General features: G+C 40.8%; 1 protein-coding gene across 7 annotated transcripts in view; it reads left to right on the forward strand.

Annotated features, from left to right (window-relative positions):
• col16a1 (collagen, type XVI, alpha 1) overlaps positions 1–22,862 on the forward strand; it is a 68,730-nt gene that overhangs the window by 13,771 nt on the left and 32,097 nt on the right. For 2 of the 7 annotated variants that reach the window (XM_035681516.1, XM_035681518.1), the window contains exons 3-12: positions 4,026–4,094; positions 4,186–4,303; positions 9,787–9,910; positions 10,701–10,982; positions 11,713–11,793; positions 14,103–14,171; positions 18,931–18,963; positions 22,241–22,276; positions 22,374–22,424; positions 22,673–22,705. In XM_035681516.1, coding sequence (XP_035537409.1) covers positions 4,026–4,094; positions 4,186–4,303; positions 9,787–9,910; positions 10,701–10,982; positions 11,713–11,793; positions 14,103–14,171; positions 18,931–18,963; positions 22,241–22,276; positions 22,374–22,424; positions 22,673–22,705 — 896 coding nt within the window. Of the gene's footprint in view, positions 1–4,025; positions 4,095–4,185; positions 4,304–9,786; positions 9,911–10,700; positions 10,983–11,712; positions 11,794–14,102; positions 14,172–18,280; positions 18,318–18,930; positions 18,964–22,240; positions 22,277–22,373; positions 22,425–22,672; positions 22,706–22,862 lie in introns of those variants that run through there. The other 5 variants (XM_035681517.1, XM_035681519.1, XM_035681520.1 and 2 more) reach the window with 5 other exon arrangements.

Below are 22,862 nucleotides of genomic sequence, written 5' to 3' on the forward strand. Positions count from 1 at the left end.
AAAATAAGTATAACTGTTCTGGGCTCTCAGTCCATCAGAGTGGTGGAGAACAAGATGTAAACGGTTGCTGGCAAACTTCACATGGCAATATAGTAAAGTACTACCTAAGTTTTCACATTTAGCGCTCCTTTAAATTGCTCACTACATTCGACACTATCGTGGCTTTGATACCTCATCTGCTTATTCCTCTTCATTTTGTCTATGCATTAGATCAGCTTCTCCCTCGTTCAAACCAGACAGGAATTGAGCTTTAATTTACATGCACTCAGTTTGAATTTCGGCAGTTTTTGATGTTTGCCATCATATACCGCAACACAAAGTTAAGGTCTAACTTTCTGAGTTCTCCACACATATTTTAGAAAAACTGAGTTCTTTCGCCCTGTTAGCTGCACTGAAGCAATACTTTTGCTCATTACAATCAGTTAAGTGACAGATGTTAAATGTGAACGAGTCAGTCATAGTACTACAGATCCATACAGGAAATTATACTTGTCTAAGCATCCTACAGGAGTTTCTAGCATCTTTCAGCTCATCTTTAACTGATTGGACCTTTATCGACGCTAACAGCTGTGACAGCTAGATAGGTTATTCCAGCTGATTCAACAGGTTAACCCAATATGGATACAAAACCTGCCCAGCACAACACAAGATCGATGACACCAAGTAATTGACGAGCTTGGACGGCTTGAAAAAAAAGAAAGGCTTAGCTCTACTCATCACACCCAGCTGTATTTGAACTTGCATGCAAAAGCTATTCAGTTCCAAGTTATTTGTCTCTTATATTGTGTGACCATAAGCTAAGCGTGTTATGTTAAATGGATTTCAGTCTATGGCAGCTAAGTTGCTGAAGATTATGCCAAAATACGCTCAGAACTGATTAAGCGTTGAGGCAATTATGCCTAACGTAGAGCTTGAGCTTGACGGCGCGACAGCCTGCCATCCCTAAGAAGATGGCCCAAAGAGCAACACAGTCAGTATCAGATTATCCCAACACCGAATATAAATAGTATCCGTTTGTCTTTATTTAAGAGTACAAGGTCGTAGCAGCTCAGCATCTTACACATCACCGATCAGAAAAGAAAAATATAGCCTCAAGAGTACTAGTCTGGGTGTATAAGGTTAAAGTTGCTTCGTCAAGCCACCCTCTCTCACCTCCCCATTACCTTGCCTCTTCACTTTCCCTCTTGCTCTCAAGTGTCGTTCTTCCTCCTCTCTCCACCATTCTCGACTCTCTTCTGTTCCTAAACTTTTCATTCTCTGCTCCACCGATTTCTCCTGCAGGCCAGCTTCCATCTTCGACTCTGTTCTGAACTTGATGGAAATGGCGGGCAGTGGATGAACAACAACAAGAAAAAAAAAGAAAGAAAAGCAAGAGTAAACATGACGAGGTAGATCTTACCCACCTTGACTTAAAAAAAACAACCTGCAGGAGATTACGATGAGCTCTTGGTGTACTGTGTGTGACATATGTATGTCTTAAAGGCGCGGCTGTCTTGTGAGCGACTGCAGAGAGTGTGCTTTGTGCGAGTAGAATAGAGGTTTCAGATTGACCAGTCCAGGTTACATACATACGAAGTAATCGGGGATCTGTGGTGTGTGGTGTGTGTTAGAGAGAGAAGAGAGAGAGAAGAGGAGAGTGAAAATGTTTTAGGCGAAAAAGATTAAAAGAGATGAGGATCTAAAAGCTGTGTGTGATATTTCCGTATCTCACTGGTATAGTGTTACTTTGTTCAGGACGGCTTTCAATTCATGCATATTTCTTATGACTTTTCATTTCAAGTTCTCTTGCTTCCAACGGTTTGACGTTCTTTTCCTTGATTTGTAAACCCAGATAGCAACTAAGAGAATGACACACTGTTGCAGGGGCACCCAAGGCCCCTTGGAAAAAATGCCCCGCTGTGATTGGAACACGGTCTTTGTGTTTTTAAACCAAGATGAGGCGAACTGCAGGGCTGGCAATGATTGAACTTGTAGGATAGGTGATGAAGCGCTAATATGTGATTTCATTCTTTCTTGAGCGGCTTCCGTGAAATTAATTTTCTAGCTCTAATTAAAGTCAGTTGGATTTATATTTTTAGTAATTATATTTTCCTTGTCTTTGATGTGACTTCCAGGCGGGAAGTTGATTGTGTTGAACAAAGACGTCATGCTTCCAGGCGTCAATGCACTGCTCTCAACAACCAACTTGATCAATCAATAAAACCTAGGCCGCACAAATAGTTATCTTAGTTCTCTGCAGGTGATTCATGTGCACTCATGTCAACACGGAGGTTTTTTTTTTTCAGGCTAGTAACAATCAATAGTGACCTTCAAACGTATCCTACATCTGAATGAGCAACTAATCTTTAGTTTTGCTCCTGCATACACAATTGGCCGTTAGCTAAGCCCCATCCCTCTTAGTTATTGTTTCTACGCCTGTCAAGCTTTCCATTTTTCATTCTAAATTTTAAAAAATGTAATTGAAATGTTTGTTCAACATACAGCAGCAGTGGTTACATCATGCTTTCATTTCTGAATTTTAAACCTAATAGGCTATTATCTAATGCAAGTTTAGCTGAGATTAGTGCAAAACTTCCTAAAACCAAATAAAGAGCAGCATTGTTACTGTGCTAGCAAAGGTGGTTTCAAAGTGGGAGGCTGGTCTTTCTCTAAACTGTTTCAGGGGAGGCTCAGAGACTCAAGGTGAAAACGATGTTCATTAAAGGATGTTCATTAAAGTTTTTTTTTTTTAATCAGATATCAAAAGGGAAGGCTCTAGGATTTCCTAAATATATCTAAATTGGTTAAGGAGACAGTTCTGGGTAATCATACTGTCTTACTTCCTGGAATTTTAACTTAACTCCCATAGACATGAGGGAAATAAGTTTTGTTATCCTGATTTCTGTAGGGATGATCATTCTCCGCATTTTATCCATCTTAAGTACTAGGAGCAACTCCAGATCTTTCTTAAGTAACTCAAATGATAATCTCGTTAAATAAAGAAATGTCTCAGGGCAATAATGCTAGGTTACTTCTTTGTTAGCTAGTAAACTAGGCGTGCTAACGCTTGCAGCTTACGTTAGAACAGATTAACATGCATTGCAGTTTAACTTAGTCGGTACTCTTTTACTTTTGAGCTTTTGGTTTTGGAAAAAAAGAAATAAAAGACAAGCTTCAAACTCTCTAGATCTCTCTTATCTGGTCCACATGGACATTGCTTCTGCATGAGGTGTGAAAGGGGAGCATTAAATGAGGTTAAATTAAAATATCTAACCTTCATCTCACACATGATGATTTAGAATATTACTGACAGCTACACAGCTCCGAGAAAATTATTAGGTTTTATTTTTGGTTAACGCAGGGCACCACCTGCTTCCAGATTCTCTGCAGACATAAAAAAGAAACACTTTTCGGAAAACTGTGCCCCGTAGCACGTCTGGCTGGGGGCCTTGGTCCTTGGCCCCAAAGAGATCAATTAACTGTGGATCACAGTGATTCACAGGGTTCATGTCTACCTGTACCAGCCCGGTTTTTCTACACATCTCACATCTCCCCCCTGTAGTCAGGCAGGCCGCTCTGACAGGCAACACTTTTCTCTGTAACCTCCCCTGACAGGGTGAGAACATATCCATCAAACGGAGGCTACCACGACAGACAAGCTTGGTGCTAGACAACCTGTCAGACTGGGCTGTGTTCCCCTCTGCAAAGCTTTGCCCTCATTTCATCTTGCTCTCTGTGTTTTACACTCTTTTTTTTTTTTACTCTTTCACCCCCACCAACTCCCTTTCTCTTTCTCCCAGATCAATATTTCTGATACTTTCAAATGTAGCCGATGTATGTTTGAAGTTGCTTGTTCTCTCTAGCACAAACGCTGTCCATTTCACCCAGCAGTAAGTCTGAACGGTTACATGTGGGATAACTTCTCCAAAGACTGATGTGCTCTTCTTGACATCTCAAGAATGCTTGGATTACCGTGTGTTTCAGGGTTTTTGCTGTTTACGCACACACTTTTTTGACTTTTTTTCCCCTTTTATTTTTCTCCACAGATGTACAATGCCCATCCTTACAAGTGGATGAATGGAAGTTTCCTCAGACAGCCAGGCACAATATCACAGGTGAAAAGACAAGCTCAAATGCGCAAAGAGACACACATCTTTCTCTTGGTTTTTATATATGTGGGTGCTGATGTATGCCGTTTGTTTTAAGGTTTTAATCTGGTGAGGCGATTCTCCCTGCTCAAGAGTGCAGATGTCAAAAAGATCCGCAACCCTCGAGGACCTGTCATCCTCCGCCTGGGCAAAACTACGCTCTTACGCCCCACAGAGTAAGTTTACAGTACATATCCCTCACTTGCTCTTTTTGGAGCACCTACACACATATCGCAAAAAACACAGTGTACAGCTTTAAGTGGTAGGGAATGTATTACAGGAAGTGAAATAAAGTGTTATTTTCTGCTGAATTTCCAGCTTCTGTAGGCCTATGTCAACAGGCTCTCGCTTTTCATGCCACGTTTGAACAAAGAGAAAGGCAGAGAGACTGAACACCCTACGGCTAATCAGTCTCTGAACCTTCACTCAATATGTCAGCACTGTCCAATGGCTGTTGTGTAAAAAAACAGACGCTTGGCAAACCATGCACCATGGGTCAATCTCTGATTGCATTTCCAGAAATACCACTTCATTTCCCTCACTACTGACACTGGCTTGTAAAGCTGAACTGTAACAGCCTTTTGGTTTTCCGGTTGTGACCGCATACACTTATTGTAAGTTTTCATATGGAATGCCTGGCTTATTTGCTTGATCACAGGAGTGATGCCTTTATTAGTTGACATTATGTAGTTGCCTGTAAAAAATGTTACATGGGTATGGATTTAATTGCTGCATTTGAGAGCATGAGCTTGTTCTGAACTTGTTTCTGGGCGAAGAGACCTGCAGCCATAAAATCCAACAGAGCACGGCTTCCTTGCACAACATGGTTTTGCGGCTTGACATGGTTTAATTATGCTGTACTGGGTTTTCATGTTGTTATTACACAGTAGTTGGGTGTAGATTGTGTTTGGAATTGCGTGACAAGTGCTTATTAGAGTTATGGGCCGGCTGTTTCTCAGTCCACTCTTTTTGTTTTTTTTTTGTTTTTCTTTTTCACTTTGTGCGAATTAAAGCTAGTTTTCAGGCGGCGGAGCTTCTTTCTACCCACCGATAAAGCAGTTTTTCACAACTTGCCAATTGGGTCAGCCTAGAGTATTTTATCACTCTGTCCAGCACTGTGAGCTCCACTTGCTTGAAGGCCCGATAAATCTGTCTACAAAACACTCTTTTTTCGGTAGAGACATTTTGTTCTAAAAGTGTCACATATATTGTTTGTCACAGGCTCAGAGACTAGTTGTCCTTATGAAAAGGAGGGGAAAGACTAAAAAACTGTCACTTCTCAGGAAATCAGTATCTTTGGAGCATAAGAGGAAAATCCAAGATGTTTTTGTTTTGCCTCTAACCATACATAGAGAGGACGGGAACACCACTCTCTATTCCTCTGCTGCTGGTTTGGGATTTTGTGATGGTGCAGCGTTTATTGAAATGTTGATGCCATCGAGAGCTTTGCTGTCAGTTTTATCAGTAAGGAATGCTACCTGGATGGCTTCTTTTTAACTCAGACAGAGAATAATCAATGTTTGCACATCAGCCTTGCCTGTCGGCTGCCTTTCATTCGGCTCCTCTCTATACATAGAATTCACTGTCTTCACCACATGTTTCTCAAAATGACTAAAGAGAATCAGAGGAGAAGCTTACCTTTTTTGCATTTGCCTTTTCTCCTTTGCCTTCTTGCCTCACCGAAACGTAGATAGAATCAAAGAGGACTGTCAGCAGCATCAGTTAGTCACAATGTTCCCTTTCTTTAATTATTTGCTTTTAATTTTTTATTTTTTTCCACTTTCGCCGACTTAAAATTGCGTAGTATGGAAGGATTTCCAGCATTTAGAAAAGAAGAGTGGAGGCGGAGAACAGATGGGAGATTAAGGGATATGGCGGTGAGGGAACAAGAGGGTTAAAGGTTTAAATCTAGGCAATAAGTGAATGCATCAGAACAAACCCTCAGGCTTGTTAGATGGCTTTTTCTCTCAGTAAAAGTATGAGTGTGTGTGTGTGTGCTCAGCATTTACACACGTGTGTGCAGCATCTATTCCAGTCCCAGTATTTCTGAAACTGTATAATACGTGGCGTCCATCCAGCACAGGCTCCCTGTCACTCAAGCAGCGTTTTAATACATCGCCAGTTGAAGTTAACTGAAGTGTGAGCCATGTGTACAGTAATTGGAAAGCAGCGTTTTGCTTTGTATCAGAGGCTAATCCATTCAGCTAATCCAAGCTAACGCAGATGAGTGACAGCCAGAAGAAGCTACTTGTCTCTCGCCTCTCTCAGTTGTTTGCTGACAGTGAAATGGGCACCAGTCACAGCTGGCCACATGCATTTTAATTTCAGCAAAATAAGATTAGATTGCTTTGGGCCTGTTTCTTTAATGCAGCTATGATGTGTAGGAGAGACAGAAATCAATTCTGTTATATTGTGGCACAAGGCCAAGATGACAAGCATTCTTGGTAGAGCTGAAATGCATTTAATAAATTTAGCTCATATTATCACATAGCAAAAGTGGTACAGTTTAAATTGCTAGCTAAAAAAGCTACTCAGAATACATTCCTTTTAAAAGATCAACAGAATTATAAACAACCAATAAGTAGTAAGGTGAGGGCATTAGTGCAAACATGTAGGAGGAGAGTGAGAGAAAAGCCAAAGAGCTGAATAGTGATTTTATTCTTAGAGAGCAAAATGCTGAAGGCAGATTGGGGATATGAGTGAATGAGGAGAGGGTGATGTACTTTTTTCAAAGATATTTCAGCTTACTGTTCACCTGCCCAAGTGGGATGAATGCTAGTTTTGAGTAATGTTGACACTGTGAAATGTCTATTGGAACTATTGGATGGTTTTCCATGAAATTTGGTACACACATTCGCCTCTGGATAAACTGTAATAAATTTGGGTTATAACTAAATCATTGCAAAACTAATGACACTCATATCAGCCTCAGCTGCACTTAAAATAAAATAAATAAATTTAAAATAAATAACAAATCTGACATGCTATGCTAAGATGGAGAACATGGTAAACATTACACTTTCCGAACATCAGCAGATTAGCACGCTAATATTAGTATTCATCTCAAAGCTCAATTTTGTACGGCCTCACAGAGCCACTTGCATGGCTTTAGAATGAGCCTTGTATTTGACGTGTAAATCAAACTCTGCCCCAAAAATGCTTTGACCAGTGCTGACAATGCTAATGTGAACCATAGCGGGGCACGATCAGCAGTATGCATAAATTCCCACATTATAATTTTAGTTGTCAAGGTATGTGCTGCTGTTTGCACAGTTCATTTTCTTCCTAAAGTTGTGTACATCTTGTTTAAAATACAAAGAAATAGAAGATCTGCAATGTGCATCAACATTTAACCACTATAGCTTAAAATATCCTTTCTTTAACGTCTCCTTCCATTCCTTTCAGCCAGTTGTATATAATACATTCAGGGATAGAAACCCTCTCCACTGAAAGCAATTGATTCTAGCACAGTTAGAACCCGTTATAAGGGTGCCGATACACCTCTCCAGGTGATATTCCCATCTTAAACCAGTGATCTGCTTTTTCAACATTAGATTTCCTCTTCCCCTCTTCCCCTGTGCCTCTCTGGCTTGCACCGACTTTCTTCTACCTCTTATATAAAAAAAAAAACAAGAAACAAACGAGAAGCCGAAGTAAGTTTCTCTCAGAGTTGGGGGAGGCTAGATCTGAATCTGTCTGGCCCATACTGAGTGATTTATCTCCCCATTGCATGTTTGTGTGCATGTAGGTGTGCGTCTGTGGGGTTTATGCGTTGTGTTTTTTTCCCAGGACTCTGAATGTAATCGACCAAGGTGAGGTACTTCCAACTTAAAAGTCAATAGTTTGTGAGTGGTTTTGTGCCCTGCAGCTCATGTCACTAATCAACAGCAAAACAACTCTGTTCTCAACATTGGTTTCTCTCTTTCTTTCTCTAATACATCTATGTCTCTCTCTGTCTTCCACACGCACTCTTTTTCCATTTTCATATTTTCTACCTACATACTTAACATCAAACTCTCATGCATTTTCACGTTATACCCAGAATGTCTTGGTCCCTCACTGTAGTTTTCTCTCTTTGTCTTCCTTTCTCTCTTTCTCCCTCTCTCTCTGTCTCCAGGTTCAACCTTTTCTCTTTCTCACCTTTTCTCCTACTCATCCTCTCTTTGTTTTGACGTCCTGTAGTTGGCTGTTTTCCCTTGGATCTTCTCTCAGTCATAAATCACTGTCACCCCACTTCTAGGAGTGGGAAACCAGCTGCCAGCATCAACAATTCTGTGTGTGTATGTGTGTGTGTGTGTGTGTGTGTGTGTGTGCATGCAGAGAAAGAAAAAGAGCAAAAGAGAATATTTCAAAGTGTTCACCATCTCAGTGAGCATGCATTTCACTGGGCTTGTTTGTGAACCCTTCATCTCTCAATACATCTACACACATCCTTGCTGTGAATGTTTGTGTGAGTGTGTGTGTGTGTTTGTGTGTGTGTGTGTGCTTAGGTGCCCTTGACCAAAACTGAGGGATGAGGCTTGCCGGACTGTATCTGCTATGAAAATGGATGCCAGGGGGTTACACACAGGGCTTTGCATTGTACCGCTGGGTGCACTCACACAATGTAGGGAGACAAGCAAAAAAGGGAAAAATAGTGCGGCCATGGACAAGCATAGAATATATAGAGATGCTCAAATATATGCACAGATACATTCATGCTCCCACATGTATCCCCTTGCCTACGCCTGTACACACATACAGTACACACTATGCAACTACAGTAGAGTTTGGCCGTAACATTTAAAGGTATTGTGATTTCTTTTTTAGTAACAAAGTGCTATAAAGGATTACAATTTAAAATTCAGTTACTGATCCCAGTAATGCTACTTTGGGTTGTCGTGTCTGCCCTTGTAAGGAATTTGATGGAGAGTTAATATCAGTTGTGTCTGTGTGGTCAGTCCCGGGCGTGTATGCTTGGCACAGGGGCTGAAAAAGTGGAAAAGTGTTTAGCCTCTACCTTAAGAGAAGGAATGTGCTTACCGATAACTCTAAAGTTTTATTTTATAATTTCATATCCGGCTTGTAAGCCTACAGCTGGGTTTTGTCCTGATTTGGAGGCTTTGTGAAGTGAACACCGCAGCATCATAGCGGGGAGAGCTATTTAGGCTAGCTGCTTAAGCTCAGTAAATACTTCCAGACTGTAGGCTGGCTGCTTTTTAAACCACAATTTCCACACATGTTAAATACAGAAGATGTGACGTGTGTGTAGGAGGCTTTGGAGCTTTTTAAAGGCACCTTTGATAGAGCTGTGCTGCTAATTGATTATATTTTTCAAGTAACTTACCCAGCGTCTATACATACAATGCCCAACAATGTGTTTTGGGTAACCAGAATAAAGGAATATGAGGGTGGATTGAGGGGGTGGTCAGTGTCGTTTATAGCATCCAGCATTACCAGTTTGCAACACAGGCTTGATGTTTTAATGCAATCTCTAAAGCCCTAGCCAAGAGAACCCATGATTTCATCATCCAGGGGTTATTTTCTGAGACTTCTCAGTCACAGGAGGCAATATCAAGCTGTTTTCACAGAGACTAGAAGACATTTTTTTGTAAAGTTGTTTGAGTTCCACTGTAAACTTTTCTGTTTTTGACGTGTCCCTGACCCTTCTGTGCTCCAGTCAGGTGTTTCCTCATGGCTTACCTGAGGAGTTCACTCTGATCTTCACCCTGGCGTTAAAGAAGGCCGCCCTGAGAGAGACTGTCTACCTCTTCCAGATATCTGATCAGCAGGGATACCCACAGGTGCCCACTCACTCACTCTGTTTCCTCATCGCCCACTTGACGCATTCCCGCTGCTCCTTCCCTGTCTCATTCCCTTCTTTCCTTTCTCTCTCTCTCATCCTCGGTCTCTTACCTTTTGTTCATCACGCCTTTTGTCTACTCATTCTTCCCGTCTCTCATCTCTCTTTTGCATAGTCATCCACTTTCCCCTTCGATTTATTTTCTCCTGTGACACCTTTTCAATTCTCTCTCTCCCGCTTTCATTCCACACGTCTTTTGTCCTCTCTTATTCTTCATCCGATCTCCCCCCCACCTCCCTCTCTCTCTCTCTCTCTCTCTCTCTCTGTCGCTCCCCGTCTCTTAGTTGCTCTTCCCTCGATCATCTTCCACTCTCCTCTTTCATTCACCTTCATTGTTATTCATGTGTATTCCATGATGAAGCGCTGGAGTCCCCATAATCACTAAGAGACTGAGGCCAGATTTAAATACTCAATGTGTATGATGGATGGAGGCCAAGTTGCCTCATTAGGAGTGATTGATTGGCTGTACTGCTTGCGTGTGTAATTAATATATCTTCTCCTTTACCTCATCTCTGCTACTGTGTTCTACAGCTTTGTTAGGTGGTAGCAGCGCGTACATATTACTCTTTGTTGCCAGTCAGACAACTACATTTTTCTCATGCATTGGCATGTTGAACACATTGTTTGGTGTTTAATTAGCACTTGTGCATATTCATATATCACTTTTCTCCTACCCTACCCTCCGCTCCCCTCTGTCCTCTAACTCTCACAACCCCCGCACAAAAACCCAGCTCTCTGTAGACTTCAGCGGCCCCGATGGCACCCTGTCCCTGCGTGCCAGTGGGGTGGACCCTGCAGCTGACCCGGTGAGCTGCGTCTTCACCGGTGAGGGGGTGGAGGCTCTGATGGACTTGCGCTGGCACAAGGTGGCCCTCAGCGTGCAACAAGAAGCCGCCTCCCTCCACGTGGACTGCAGCTCCATTGAAACTAAACCCCTGGAGCCCCGTGGAGTTATGCCCACTGACGGACACACTCTGCTGGCCATTCGGGCTTCAGATGCCGGGCCTGTGCAGGTATTCATCTATGCAGAAGTGGGAAAGAAAACACTGAAATGGGTGGAGAATTTGTGTGAGCTTTTGATTCAGCTCTTGGACTGCCCTATTATGGCTGCTGGAGAACCTTTGATCAGGGTTAAGCTTTGCAATGTAAATGTAATCTAAACTTATTATCTGAAAATGGTGACCTTCAGTCTCTCTCTGTATGAGTAACTGTAACTTTCTTCTTCTTTACCCTTCCAGTTGGAAGGACAGAGTGAAGTGTTTTTAGTAGATAAGCCTATTATAAAAGCCTTTGTACTGAAATCCTTAATTCTGTCCATGCCTACACGTGTGTATTTGTATCTGTGTGTGTCTATGAATGTTCATTTTAGACCATAAGCTATGACCATGAGGTGCTATCTGGGAGAATGGGCCTGTAGTAAACCGGGACTATCAACACTGAATAGATTCAGTAATCCAGGCACTTAGTTTGACGATCAATTAACTGGCCTAGTTAGAAAGCAGTCAGGGTCTTTTGTTGGTGCAGGGAGGAAGTGTTCATACATGCACGTACACACGCATGTAAACCTCCTGACGTTTGCTTCCCTAATACGCTATATAAATTAGAAATTAATTGCCTTTCAACCTTGTTTACTGCTTTAATTAAACTTTATTTACATTATTAAACAAACAACCCAGAGGACATATGGAGACCTGCATTTTAATACATCACAGTGTCTTTCCCTTCTCTTCCTCCCTTTCTTAGATGGACATTCAGCAGGTGATGCTGTACTGTGACCCCTCCCTCGCCATTCAGGAGGCCTGCTGCGAGATACCTGGGGCACGGGTGAGACTGCAACAATGATTAACAATTACAATGAATTTGTGTGGAGCGCAGACTATTTACAACTGCTCTACACTGAATTCAATCCAGCTTCAACCTATATAATGCAAAAATAAGGACACATAACATAACCGTAAACCTGAAACGTAAAGGAGTTTACCTTTTTGATATTAGTGGTTCTGCCAGGGGTACGTAGGCTACATACAGTAGTTAAATGGTTTATCTCTTTTAATTGTGCTCATTGTTGTTATTTTACACTTTTTTGATGTAGTATGAAATTCAATCTGGAGTCTACACAGGGCATTTTCTTTGACCAGTTTGACCAATTGACCAGATTCTCTGTGCCCTTTCTGTGCCTGACTTCCTGTCAGACCTGCCAGAGTATATCAAATGGTACCAATTATAACCCTTGCCACCTCATTAGTCTAATCCCAACTAACTCTAACTCCATCTAAGTCTCCATATGGGTCAAAAGTGGGGTATGAATGAGCAATATCACCCCAGGAAAAGGCTGGCATAATGCTGGCTTGTTTGAAGTAATCTTACCTCAGTTAAACCTAATCTAATTTAACCTCATTATAACTCAACACGTGTTGCAGCTGCTTGACAGTAAAAGTTGCAGTTATTTGCTGGAAGGTTACTTCCAACAGCTGCAAGAAAAGCTGACATTATCAGAATTAAACACCCTAAACAGTCTCTGCCTTTGCTCTGGAGGCTGATTCTTGTTAATCAGCAACACTTTGTCTTCATGATGCGTAATGCTAGATTTTTTTCTTCAAGCTTATTGTAGGAGCTCAGAAACAAGAAAAAAAACGGATCTGCCCAGCTTGGATGTTAATATGCAGGAAGAGCTGTCAATTACCTGACTTAGGCTTCCACAAATATGAAAATGCCTGTCTTAGTATGTTAGTTAACACAATATTCTTCCGACTCTTTGTTTAACATAGGGTATTATGTATAGCCTACAAATTGACTAGGGCTTAGGATAATTCCATTGTGTACAGTTATATCACAACTGCAGTTTGCTACTATTGTTTGTACTCCTAGAGTGTGACTAAACGCCTAATTGAAAGTATCACTTCTCTCTTCAGAAATACAATTTTCTACACTATCTTTTTTTTCTTTTTCTTTCTCTTGCCTATCTACCTCTTCTCTTGATCTGTATTTGTGTGCAGTTATTGTGTGCAGGTTTCACAAGCCTGATCAAAATAGAAAACAGATTCATTGGACCTACAACAGTATGTTTCTGTTAGACAGAGTTATTGTTCAGTTACGGGAAGAATTGCACACATTCAGTTCTTGGGATTTATTTTTAAGCTGAAGGTATTTTTGTGCCCAGCCAACTTTTTGTCAGAATTCTCCAGGGTGTCTGTGCTAACGTGTCTGTGTGTGCATGCATATGTGTCTTTTTCATTACCAAATTAGTTTATGAACGGCATACAAATAGGCTGAGAAAATCCCTCAGACGTTTGTAACTGCAAAGACCTGTTGAGAAGAAGGACTGAATGCTGTAAAATTGATGAGAAGGTTTGAAGAAGGAATCCTCTTCTCCTTTGCTCAAGGCATGTGTGCTGCAGGGCTTCCTCCAAGCTGAGTTTGAATTTGAAATAAGAAGTGGAGGAGCATGTGCACTCATATTCAGACACTCACCTGCATGCTTATGAAGGCTGTACCATCTTGAAACATAAAGGAACGCGATAAACTGATAGTTGTCAGTAAATGTCATCATGCATTTTACATGAATACTAATTAAAATAACATATTAACCCAGTTTTGAATGAATACCAGTTTTAGCTACGTTAGCGGCATGGTCTGTTGATCCACCACTTTGGTTCCATCAGCCCCTGCTGTACTTTATATTTAATGCTAATTAGAAAATGTAAGCATGCTTAACTAAGATAGCAAACATGGCAAACATAAACACTGTTAAACATTTAATACCTGTTTAACATCTGCATGCTAGCATTGATGTTACCATTTAGCAGCCTCAGAGAGCCACTAGCATTGCTGTAGACTCTAGATACAGTCATGATTTGATCTTTTTTCCATTCCACAAGGAGAGACAAAACAAATGTGTCTTGCAATATTACAAAACCTGGCCAATATACTGTGAAACACTAAATCAGTTAATATTTCACTTGTGTACTTCAGGTCGGATCTCTGCCATTTGCCAGATGACGAGTTCTATGTCTATAAAAAATGTTATGTCTGATTTTAACATCTCGCACGGAGTAGAATTATTGGATTCAGGTTGGAAATCACCAGTGTTCTTTAACCTTGTCTCAAATAATGCGTTCATTGTATGTTTGCAGTGCCCACCAGATGCTCCCAAGAGCCGCCGTGCTGCTGAGAATGACCTATTGGAAAACACCTTTAATCAGGTAAATCAAATCCTGCGCTCATCAAAGCATAAATGTACACAAAGAAAGATTCAGCATTCAAAGAAATGCGAAACCTGATCACACACATACACTAAACCATACACTGAAAATCCTCATCCTTATTATTATTTTAAAATCAGTGACAAGCACTTAAGTCCAGTAACAAATTGAGGGAAAATGTTATATAATCTTTCACAAACACTGTCACCTCCATCATGAATTATCACAACACATGGTTCCCATCAGACACAGACACAGATAAGCACTCGGCCTTTTGAGACAGTTTGAGCTGTCTTAGATGCTCCTGCTGGCAAGCAAACATCGGCCTGTGGGAGTTACTACCAAATGACGCAGTTGTTTTCCTTTGAAACTCTGTGGAAAACACGTTTTCAACTCTGCTGCAGTCTGAGTTTTATAAGACTTCAGTTCAGTTAAGTCTGCTGGTAGCAATCGTTCAAACTGTCCGGGGACAGTGTTGGATGCATGACAAATAGAGCCTTATACAACACATGGGAGCAGTTTTCCCGCAAATTTTCTTGGTGTTTTTTATGGTTGCTTCAGTGCTGCCTGATACCTGAAGTTTGTCCAGTATAATGTAAAGGCAATTTAGTTTTGTTTCCACACCCGCTTGTGCCATCATTCATATTAATGGGATCTATATCCAATTATCTATTCATTAGGGCCTGGTGTTTGTCTTGTGGAGTGCTGGTGTTAACTTAGAGCTCTGGCAGACTTCAGGACACCGTAATCAATCCCGCAGATGGCTTCAGCCAGACACAGTTACAATAACTCAGGCATGCCATGTCGTTCTGTGTTTCTCTCTTTCTCTCACCTGTCATCCTTTCTCTCTTTCTTCTCTGCTATCAATTGCTGCAGACTGAGTGTTAATACGTGGATTATGATTTCATAGTACAATAGTAATGTTACTGCCATCTTCCTCCTTGCAGATGCGTAACTACCATGAATGCAGCCCAGACACGTCTGTCCTCATTTCTAGGGATGTAACAATGCACTCAAGTCACGATTCAATACAATTCATGATACTGGATTTGTGATATGATTTTCTCACAAATGAGAGGAAAAAAAAAGATTGAATGCACATTGTGACTAAAAAAGATTCCTTCATTTCTTAGACAGAAATCTACAAAATATATTTTGAATCCGTTTTTATTATTGAGGTATAGACTAAACTAAACAAAACAATGCATATTTCCTTTTCATTATAAAAGTGGAACTGATGTTTTGGGGCATTGATACAGCTACGGACACGAGTGACATAGGACGTAGAACGAAGCAAAGTTAAAAGTAGATAGTGCCCTCTGCTGTTTAAAAAAAGTATCATGATTTATTTTTCATCTCACCAATCTTTACATATTTCTATCGCGATTTAACTTTCTAGCGATACATCATTACATCCCTACTCATTTCCCATTTTTTACATTGTCTTCTTTCTCTTTTGCTCTGTTTCACAGCCACGTACACACACATGCGCATACATGCCCAGACTCACTTTCTATTTTTAGCTGTATGTTAGCTTTGTAAACAGTAAACGAATAAAACAATCCAAGATTCCAGTGTGCAAGCCAGATGTTACCGAGCCATAGCACTGCTTCCATTAAAGTAAGCCTCACTGAGTTACAGTGCATTAAGCTCAGCATATGTGGAATGTCATGTGTTCTGTATTTGGGAAGAATACAGTACCTTATCGCTATGAAGTGAGCACAGGGTAAACTGGGGTTCAGCTATTGGTGAAATTTCTGTAGATGTATGTTCCATAACCCATAACCCTGTTTTGACCTCTGTTGCCGGCTCCTCATCTCTGCCTAAGGCTACATTAGCTGCTACTTGCATAACACACCTAAATCTCCAACTGAACAGTCAATGGTTGAGTTGCATTGTTGCTAATGTAGGCACGTTTTGACAAGAGCCAAGAATGCATGGGAGGGTAAAAAAGATATACTCTGCTTCTGCTGCATCACACTGATCATATTGGTCCTTTTTTATGGCTTTGCGCTGACGATAGCCGTGGCTGGAGTCATCATGTTTCCAGTTTGTCCATCACCTTCTCATTTCCTCAGATTTTACACAGGGATGAACTGATTAGATTTTGCTGGACTGAGGTCAAGTGTCAAGGTCACTGTGACATGTTTTTGGCCATAACTCAAGAATTGATGAATATGTATTACAACTGGTTGGACAATTAATTGGTGACACTTTTGACTCAAATGTCAAAGGTCACTGTGATCTCAAAATGACCTCAACATACATGTTTTTGGTCATAACTCATATATTTATGCAGTATTTATGAATTTGAAATGGTTACATTTTTTACCCAAAAGGTCAAAGGTCAACATCATAATGTCTTGGAAAAACACTATTTGGCCCTTATTCAACACCGTATGTTAGGAACAGAAGAGGAGATTGTGACCATATTTCACAGTTGGTTGGACACTAAATTGGTGTCACTTTTGACTCAAAGGTTAAAGGTCATTGTGACTTCCAGATCGGATTTTTTCGCTATAATTTAGGAATTAATTTCAGATTTCACACACGTTGACTGAGATGATACAATGAGTAATACATACATTTTTCCGCCTTATCGATTCTTCACTTTGTGCCTCAATCTCAATCATTTGACTTCAAACAACATATTGGAGTGTGTCTAGCTAATTGCGATCCTGTCAGTGAGTCACTTTAACCTACAGGTCATAGAGATCTGTTGCATCTAAAAATTCCAGGAGAAAACAAAAGGACTACATTTTGTATAGCTATACTTTGTAAGAATTCGTCCTTACATAGTAATCAAGTACATGTGTAATGTATATTCACTGGAATCATACATATGTATTATCAATATAGTGACAACTTACATTTAGCCATTTTATTCTATTCCTTCAGTGCAAGAAATGTTTCACTGCATATATTCTATGAGTCTAGACAGACATGAATGTAAACTGCTACTTGACTGGTTGGCAAAGACATACCGCTGCGAGTTGGTAATTCTAGTTTTATGTCCATTGTAAATCTGACAATTTTATAGGGGGGCAATGCAAAATCCTTGAAAGCAATAGTTTCATATTTCAGGACAGATACATATTTGCCTTCTTGCCAAGAATTACATAAGATTGATACCACTCTTGTGTCTGAACGGTAAATAGGAGGCTACCACCAGCATTCATTAAGCTTAGCTGAACACAAAGACTGGGAACAGAGGGAAACATCTAGCCTGTCTTTCTCCAAAGTTACCAAAATCCGCCTACCAGCAGCTCTAAAGCTTCCTTAATTTTGTGTTGTTTAATCTGTCCAAAAATCAAAGTGTAATGACAGGGTGTGGTTTAACAGGGGGTTATGCCTGTGGGTGCCATAAAATCACAGTTAAATAATGCTTACACTAAGCAAAATATTCAACCCAAGATATATTTTTGATGTGTGCAACATTCCATCAATATTAAATATCCTAGATACCTAGTTCATTGTTTTTTACACATGTCCCCAAAATTCAGCCTATTTGGCGTCTTTGGGATTTCCACTAGAATTTAAAATTTAGTTCTGTTTGAACAAGGTTTGGCAGTACACAATTAGCTTGTAAGGACTGATGCCTCAAGCTGGTCCCTGAAGATTCGGGATTTACTTACTTATCTGACAAACAGTAACAAACTGCATCTTCTGGTGATGTGAAACAATGTGTCTTTCCCACTATTAGTCAAATCAGGTTTGATACAGAGGTATGTGTACCATTGCTAATGCCTGCGTGTGGGTCACAGCAGTACCTGCCTTCCTGAGGTATGACAAATCTCACCCACACTGTTCTGTATTTTCCAACACTGTAAACTTAGTTTTTCTTGCTTTCAACCCAGCTCCCAACTGAAAGGTCATCTAGTTCTCAGAATACCCAAAGGGTTTTTTGTGTCTCAGTGTTTTTTTTTTTTTACCTTTTTTATGTTGCAGTCTAAAACCAGCTGTAAAATGTCTTCTCCCTTCCTCTGCTGAAACTCTTCCTTATTTTTCTCCTTGCCACCTTGAATAAATTGTTTCCATTCAGTTTTCCAGTCTGTTCTCCATGTTTCTTGTTGTTGACTTTCTTGCCTGATTTGTAACTCTGTGCACAGCAGGGTCCATCTCTTCATTTGCCTCTGGGCTCTAGAGGTAAAGTACTTTTCTTTCTCTCTCTCTCTCCTCATCCTCTTTTATCTCTTTTTTTCCACCCAGAATAAAGAATGGCTGTTAATGACCCGTATGTGAAACCAAGATGGCCCTTATGTCTCTTTTCTTTGTTGTGTATCTGATGCAATGAATTGTAATGGCAACAAGGTTTAAATGGATGCACTGCACATGCAACAGGAAAACAACAGCTTGCTTATGACAAAGATGTCATATGATGTTGACATTATAGAGACTGTCAAATGCAATTGCTGCTATTCCTGGGAACAACTTTAAGAGATTAATTTACTATGAACAACAGAGCTTCCAGTGACTGGTAATGTAAATATATGTTCAAAGGTTTAAGAAAGCGGTAGGGCTACAACACGAAGTAAGTTGCAGTGCTGCCACAATGGAGTGAATGGCCTTTAAAGCTGATGGATTCAACAGTTGAATATTAGAATAATAATATATTAGAAATCAATTTGGACCAATGTGAAGCCAAATATGGTGGTAATATTGAGGTCTTGTTCAGATATGATGTGAAAGAAAAAAATACCTGACATTCTCTTTCTTTTTTCTTCTTTTCTTCTCTTTCTGCCTTTCTTTCTACCAACAGGACATTTTTGCATCCAAGGATATGGCAGAGAAAGTAAGCCTCACAATTTTGACACACACACACACACACACACACACACAGTACAGTACAGTATTACATTTCTAATGAGACCTGTGGTACGCCACAGTGGCTCAGACCAAAATGGTCACCTCAAAGCAAGCGTCGAGCTCCCACAGTCCAAAGATGTGCAGCAGGTTAGGTAAATTGCAGACTCTTCCCAGTGTGGATGGACCAATGTGTACCCTTCCTTTAACCCAGTACATCAGGAAATACAGTCCAGGATTAGCAAGCATATCAATTGATAAAGAGGTTTCCAACATGTATGTGCTGCTGAAATTCAAATAGGAGCACAATATGCAGGCCATATGCGTGTATGTGTGTTGTGCATGAGGTCTTTCTCTATTTCCTCCTTCCTCCCTCCCTCCCTTCGGCTTGCTGACTGACCGAGGACTGATTTACACCTCATTATGCGCTGAGCCTCAGTCGGGAGTTGCTGCTGCCTATTAATTTTGTCATTCACCTACAATAGGCATGTTCTGTTCACAAATAGAATACAGAACTCCAGACGCTTCATTATGTTGCTCCTGTGTGTGCTTACTAATGCAGCTGGTCGCCTCCCCTGACTTCCTCAATGTAGGTTATTACCTGGGTTGGAGCACACAGCTTGCCCTGCCACTGGGAGCACACAGTTGCAAAGAAACAAAAGTGACTTTTCTTATGTTATGCGAACTTAATTTGGTCAAATTACACAGGCGACAAGGTAAAAATAGGCATATTACAGTACCCATAAGAATCAATTGATAATACTACCTGATATTATGCACTACAACACAAATACCGACAAATATGCCAAGCAGGACTATGCATTAATGTGATTATGATAACAAATGGTATGAATAAGGGATAGATTTGGCTTCTGCTGCACAATCCTAAAGCTCCATCAGACACCAATTTTCATTCCAGTGTCATGCTGCTAAAGCTGTTCTTCTAGAGCTTGTTCCAACTACATCTGTGGTTTCTTAGTTATATAAGGTTGAGCCCCACCAATCAGCAGGAATAAATTAACACAAAGGGGTATTCCTGAACTAAAATCCCAGCATCTACTTCTTTTCTATGCCATTAGATCATGCGTTAGAATAAGGTATCATGCATGTGGGAAAGTGGTACTTAAACATAAACCCCAAATACAATTGATGCTATATATTTTGAATGTAGGGTGTTTATACTGATATTAGATTTTCATTACTGTGCACTGGGTCTTGCCCTTGCTCTGTCAATTAACTGGCAGCAAGAGAGACAATGCCAAAAAAACATCCCCATTGGGATGTTTAATACCAAAGAACAAGGCTCACTAACAGGATGTTGGTGCCAAAAATTCAGCCTGTCTTTTGAGATGTTTAAGCTAATAAATGAGCATAGGTGTTGGCATACATAATGTAGAATGAGTGCCAGTGTATTGGGATGTTCGATGTCAAAAAGTGAGCCAATTTAATTGGATGTTAAATACTTTTATATGAGCCTACTAACTAGGATACTGCCAAAATTTGACCAAAACAAAGCTAAATGGAGAGTGAATATTGGTGGTAAATTTGTCAGGTGAGCTTAAACACGATTTTCAATGCGGGCTGTCTCTGCCGGATGTGTTTTAGGCAAATTGTCGTCAACACATTCTTAGTATCAGATTTTTAAGGTTGTAATATTAAACTACTACTAATGCTAACACCAAATGGTATGTATCAAATTGATAAAACCTTAGAATGAACCTTGGTTCAACCTTTGTGGAGCCTATGTAATAGATTTAATTACATAAAGTGATCCAACTTATTTAAAAACTGAACTTATTGCTATAAGGTAGCAATGCACAATAGGGTACTTATTTTATTTTCAAGGGGCTTTACAATCTGTATAGCATACAACACCCTCTGTTCTTGGGCAAAAAAATGGAAGAAACCTCAGAAAGAGCAATAGAGGAGGGAATATGGATCTGGCATCAAGCAACTTCTAGGTGCCACCAAACAGATAGGACCAGAGGCACACAACCTCCTCTGCATCGGGGAGACCTCCAAAGATGACAGAGTACACAATCACTCAAGAGGTAAAGAGAGAGGAGAGAGCAGAGAGAGTAAGATAAGAGGAGAGGTTGAATGTCCTGGAAGATGAAAATCCAGATCCAAAACATCTGGAATGAGGCACTGACAGCCAGGGGAGAGTGAGAGAGATCCAGGGACGGCCAATGGTCCAGCACAGAGAAGGCTGAGTGAAAAGAGATGACAAGGAGGACGAACGTGGGAGTGAGAGAGGAAGAAGAGAGAGACAGTTTGGACATTCATCACCACTGCATCTCATACAGTATAAATAATAACAAAAACAGCATCTATGGAGATAACAGTGTGCTATACAGTGATCATAATGTGTTTGGATGTTTAGAGATTCTCGATCCAGCTCTCAGTTAATTAATCTTAACTAATTAAGAGTAATAAAGACAGCAAAGTGGGCTCAATTACAAGGATATTTCAGTGCTATTTTCTTATACACAGTCGGAGACAGTGTGCTTTCCTTTTACAGTCATCTGACTTTTCCATTTTAAAGTTCAATGTAGAGAATTAACCACAAAAGTCACTGAGGTTTTAAGTGGAACTATATGAGGACTTGACTAAGCCCACGGTCAGACAGGAGCTCGGAAAGAGTGACTCGCCATTATAGCTGGTCTTGCCAGCCATTGATAGATTTGTAGTCTTGTAAGACGGGAGGGGCTGGGGGGAGAGGGAGGGAGAATTACACATTGTTTCTGTGCTGTTACTAGATCCCTTTCGTCGTCTCAGCAAGCTCATAGTCACAGCTTCAATTTATGTAAACTTCCCGGTGTGATTCCCAAAAACACAGGGTGAGGGATTCTGCTTTAATTACTCGCTTCTGCTAAAAATGCTTCAGTTATTTATAATGGTTAACCTTATTTGGTATGTGTGTGCGTCTGTGTGTGTGCCCTCCCTCCTGTGAGGAGCAGCTGGTCTGCTCACTCCTGTGCTGTGGGAATCAGACATTTCTATTGATCTCCGTCTCCCATGGGAGACGTGTGAGTGTGTATATGCACGTGTATGTCTGAATGTGTGTGTGTGTGTGTGTGTGTGTGTAGCAGCACAGGGGTTCAGCCCACGGTTTAGTTTTGTGTAACAGTGCCACCACCTGGTGACCACAGAAACTACAACCCATGTCCTCCCTTCACAAGCTTCCTTTTACTCAGACACACTAGTTCTTCAGTGAAAACAGTGTGATAATTCTGCTCTCTCTCTCTCTCTCCGTCTGTCTTGTGTGTGCAGGTTGTTTACTCCTGAATAGGGAAGAAAATGTAAGGGTCCACTGATCTTTACTTTCACGTCTTTCCATTAGAACATGTCAATAATATAACACTGCAGAGTGTGTAACTATGCGTGTGTGTGTTGCAGGTAGTCAACCTTGGTGGGGTTTCTGGGTTGAAAGGGGAAAAAGGCGACCGGGTGAGTGTGAAAGACAGGACATATAGATGTAGACTATATCAGTGGAATGTGTGATGTCATCACATGTGCCCAGACATGCCTAGCACTGAACAATCATATACACTTGTACATACATCCTTTGATGGCCCTAATATGATGCTGGCTATGGATCAAGCCACCACCTAGCTGATATACATTCTTCAGTGCTCACTGATTCTATTCCTCAACCACAAGCAATCATTCTTCTTCTCCCCCTCTCTCCATCTTAGGGTGACGGCTGCTCTGGCTCCCATTCAGGTCCGGTAAGTAACTTTTCCATTGCGTCTCTGTCTCTCTCTCTTCTCTCTCTCTCTCTCTCTCTCTCTCTCTTTCGCAGCATGCTCGTTTTGCAGAAGCATTTGTCTTCGTTATTTGGCATGCAGCACAGTATGAACCTGAAATTTTGCCGAAAGTGGTCTG

The sequence above is a fragment of the Morone saxatilis genome, unplaced genomic scaffold (assembly GCF_004916995.1).
Source record: "Morone saxatilis isolate NCDOM2014 unplaced genomic scaffold, NCSU_SB_2.0 Contig9, whole genome shotgun sequence".
NCBI classification, from domain to species: Eukaryota; Metazoa; Chordata; class Actinopteri; family Moronidae; genus Morone; species Morone saxatilis.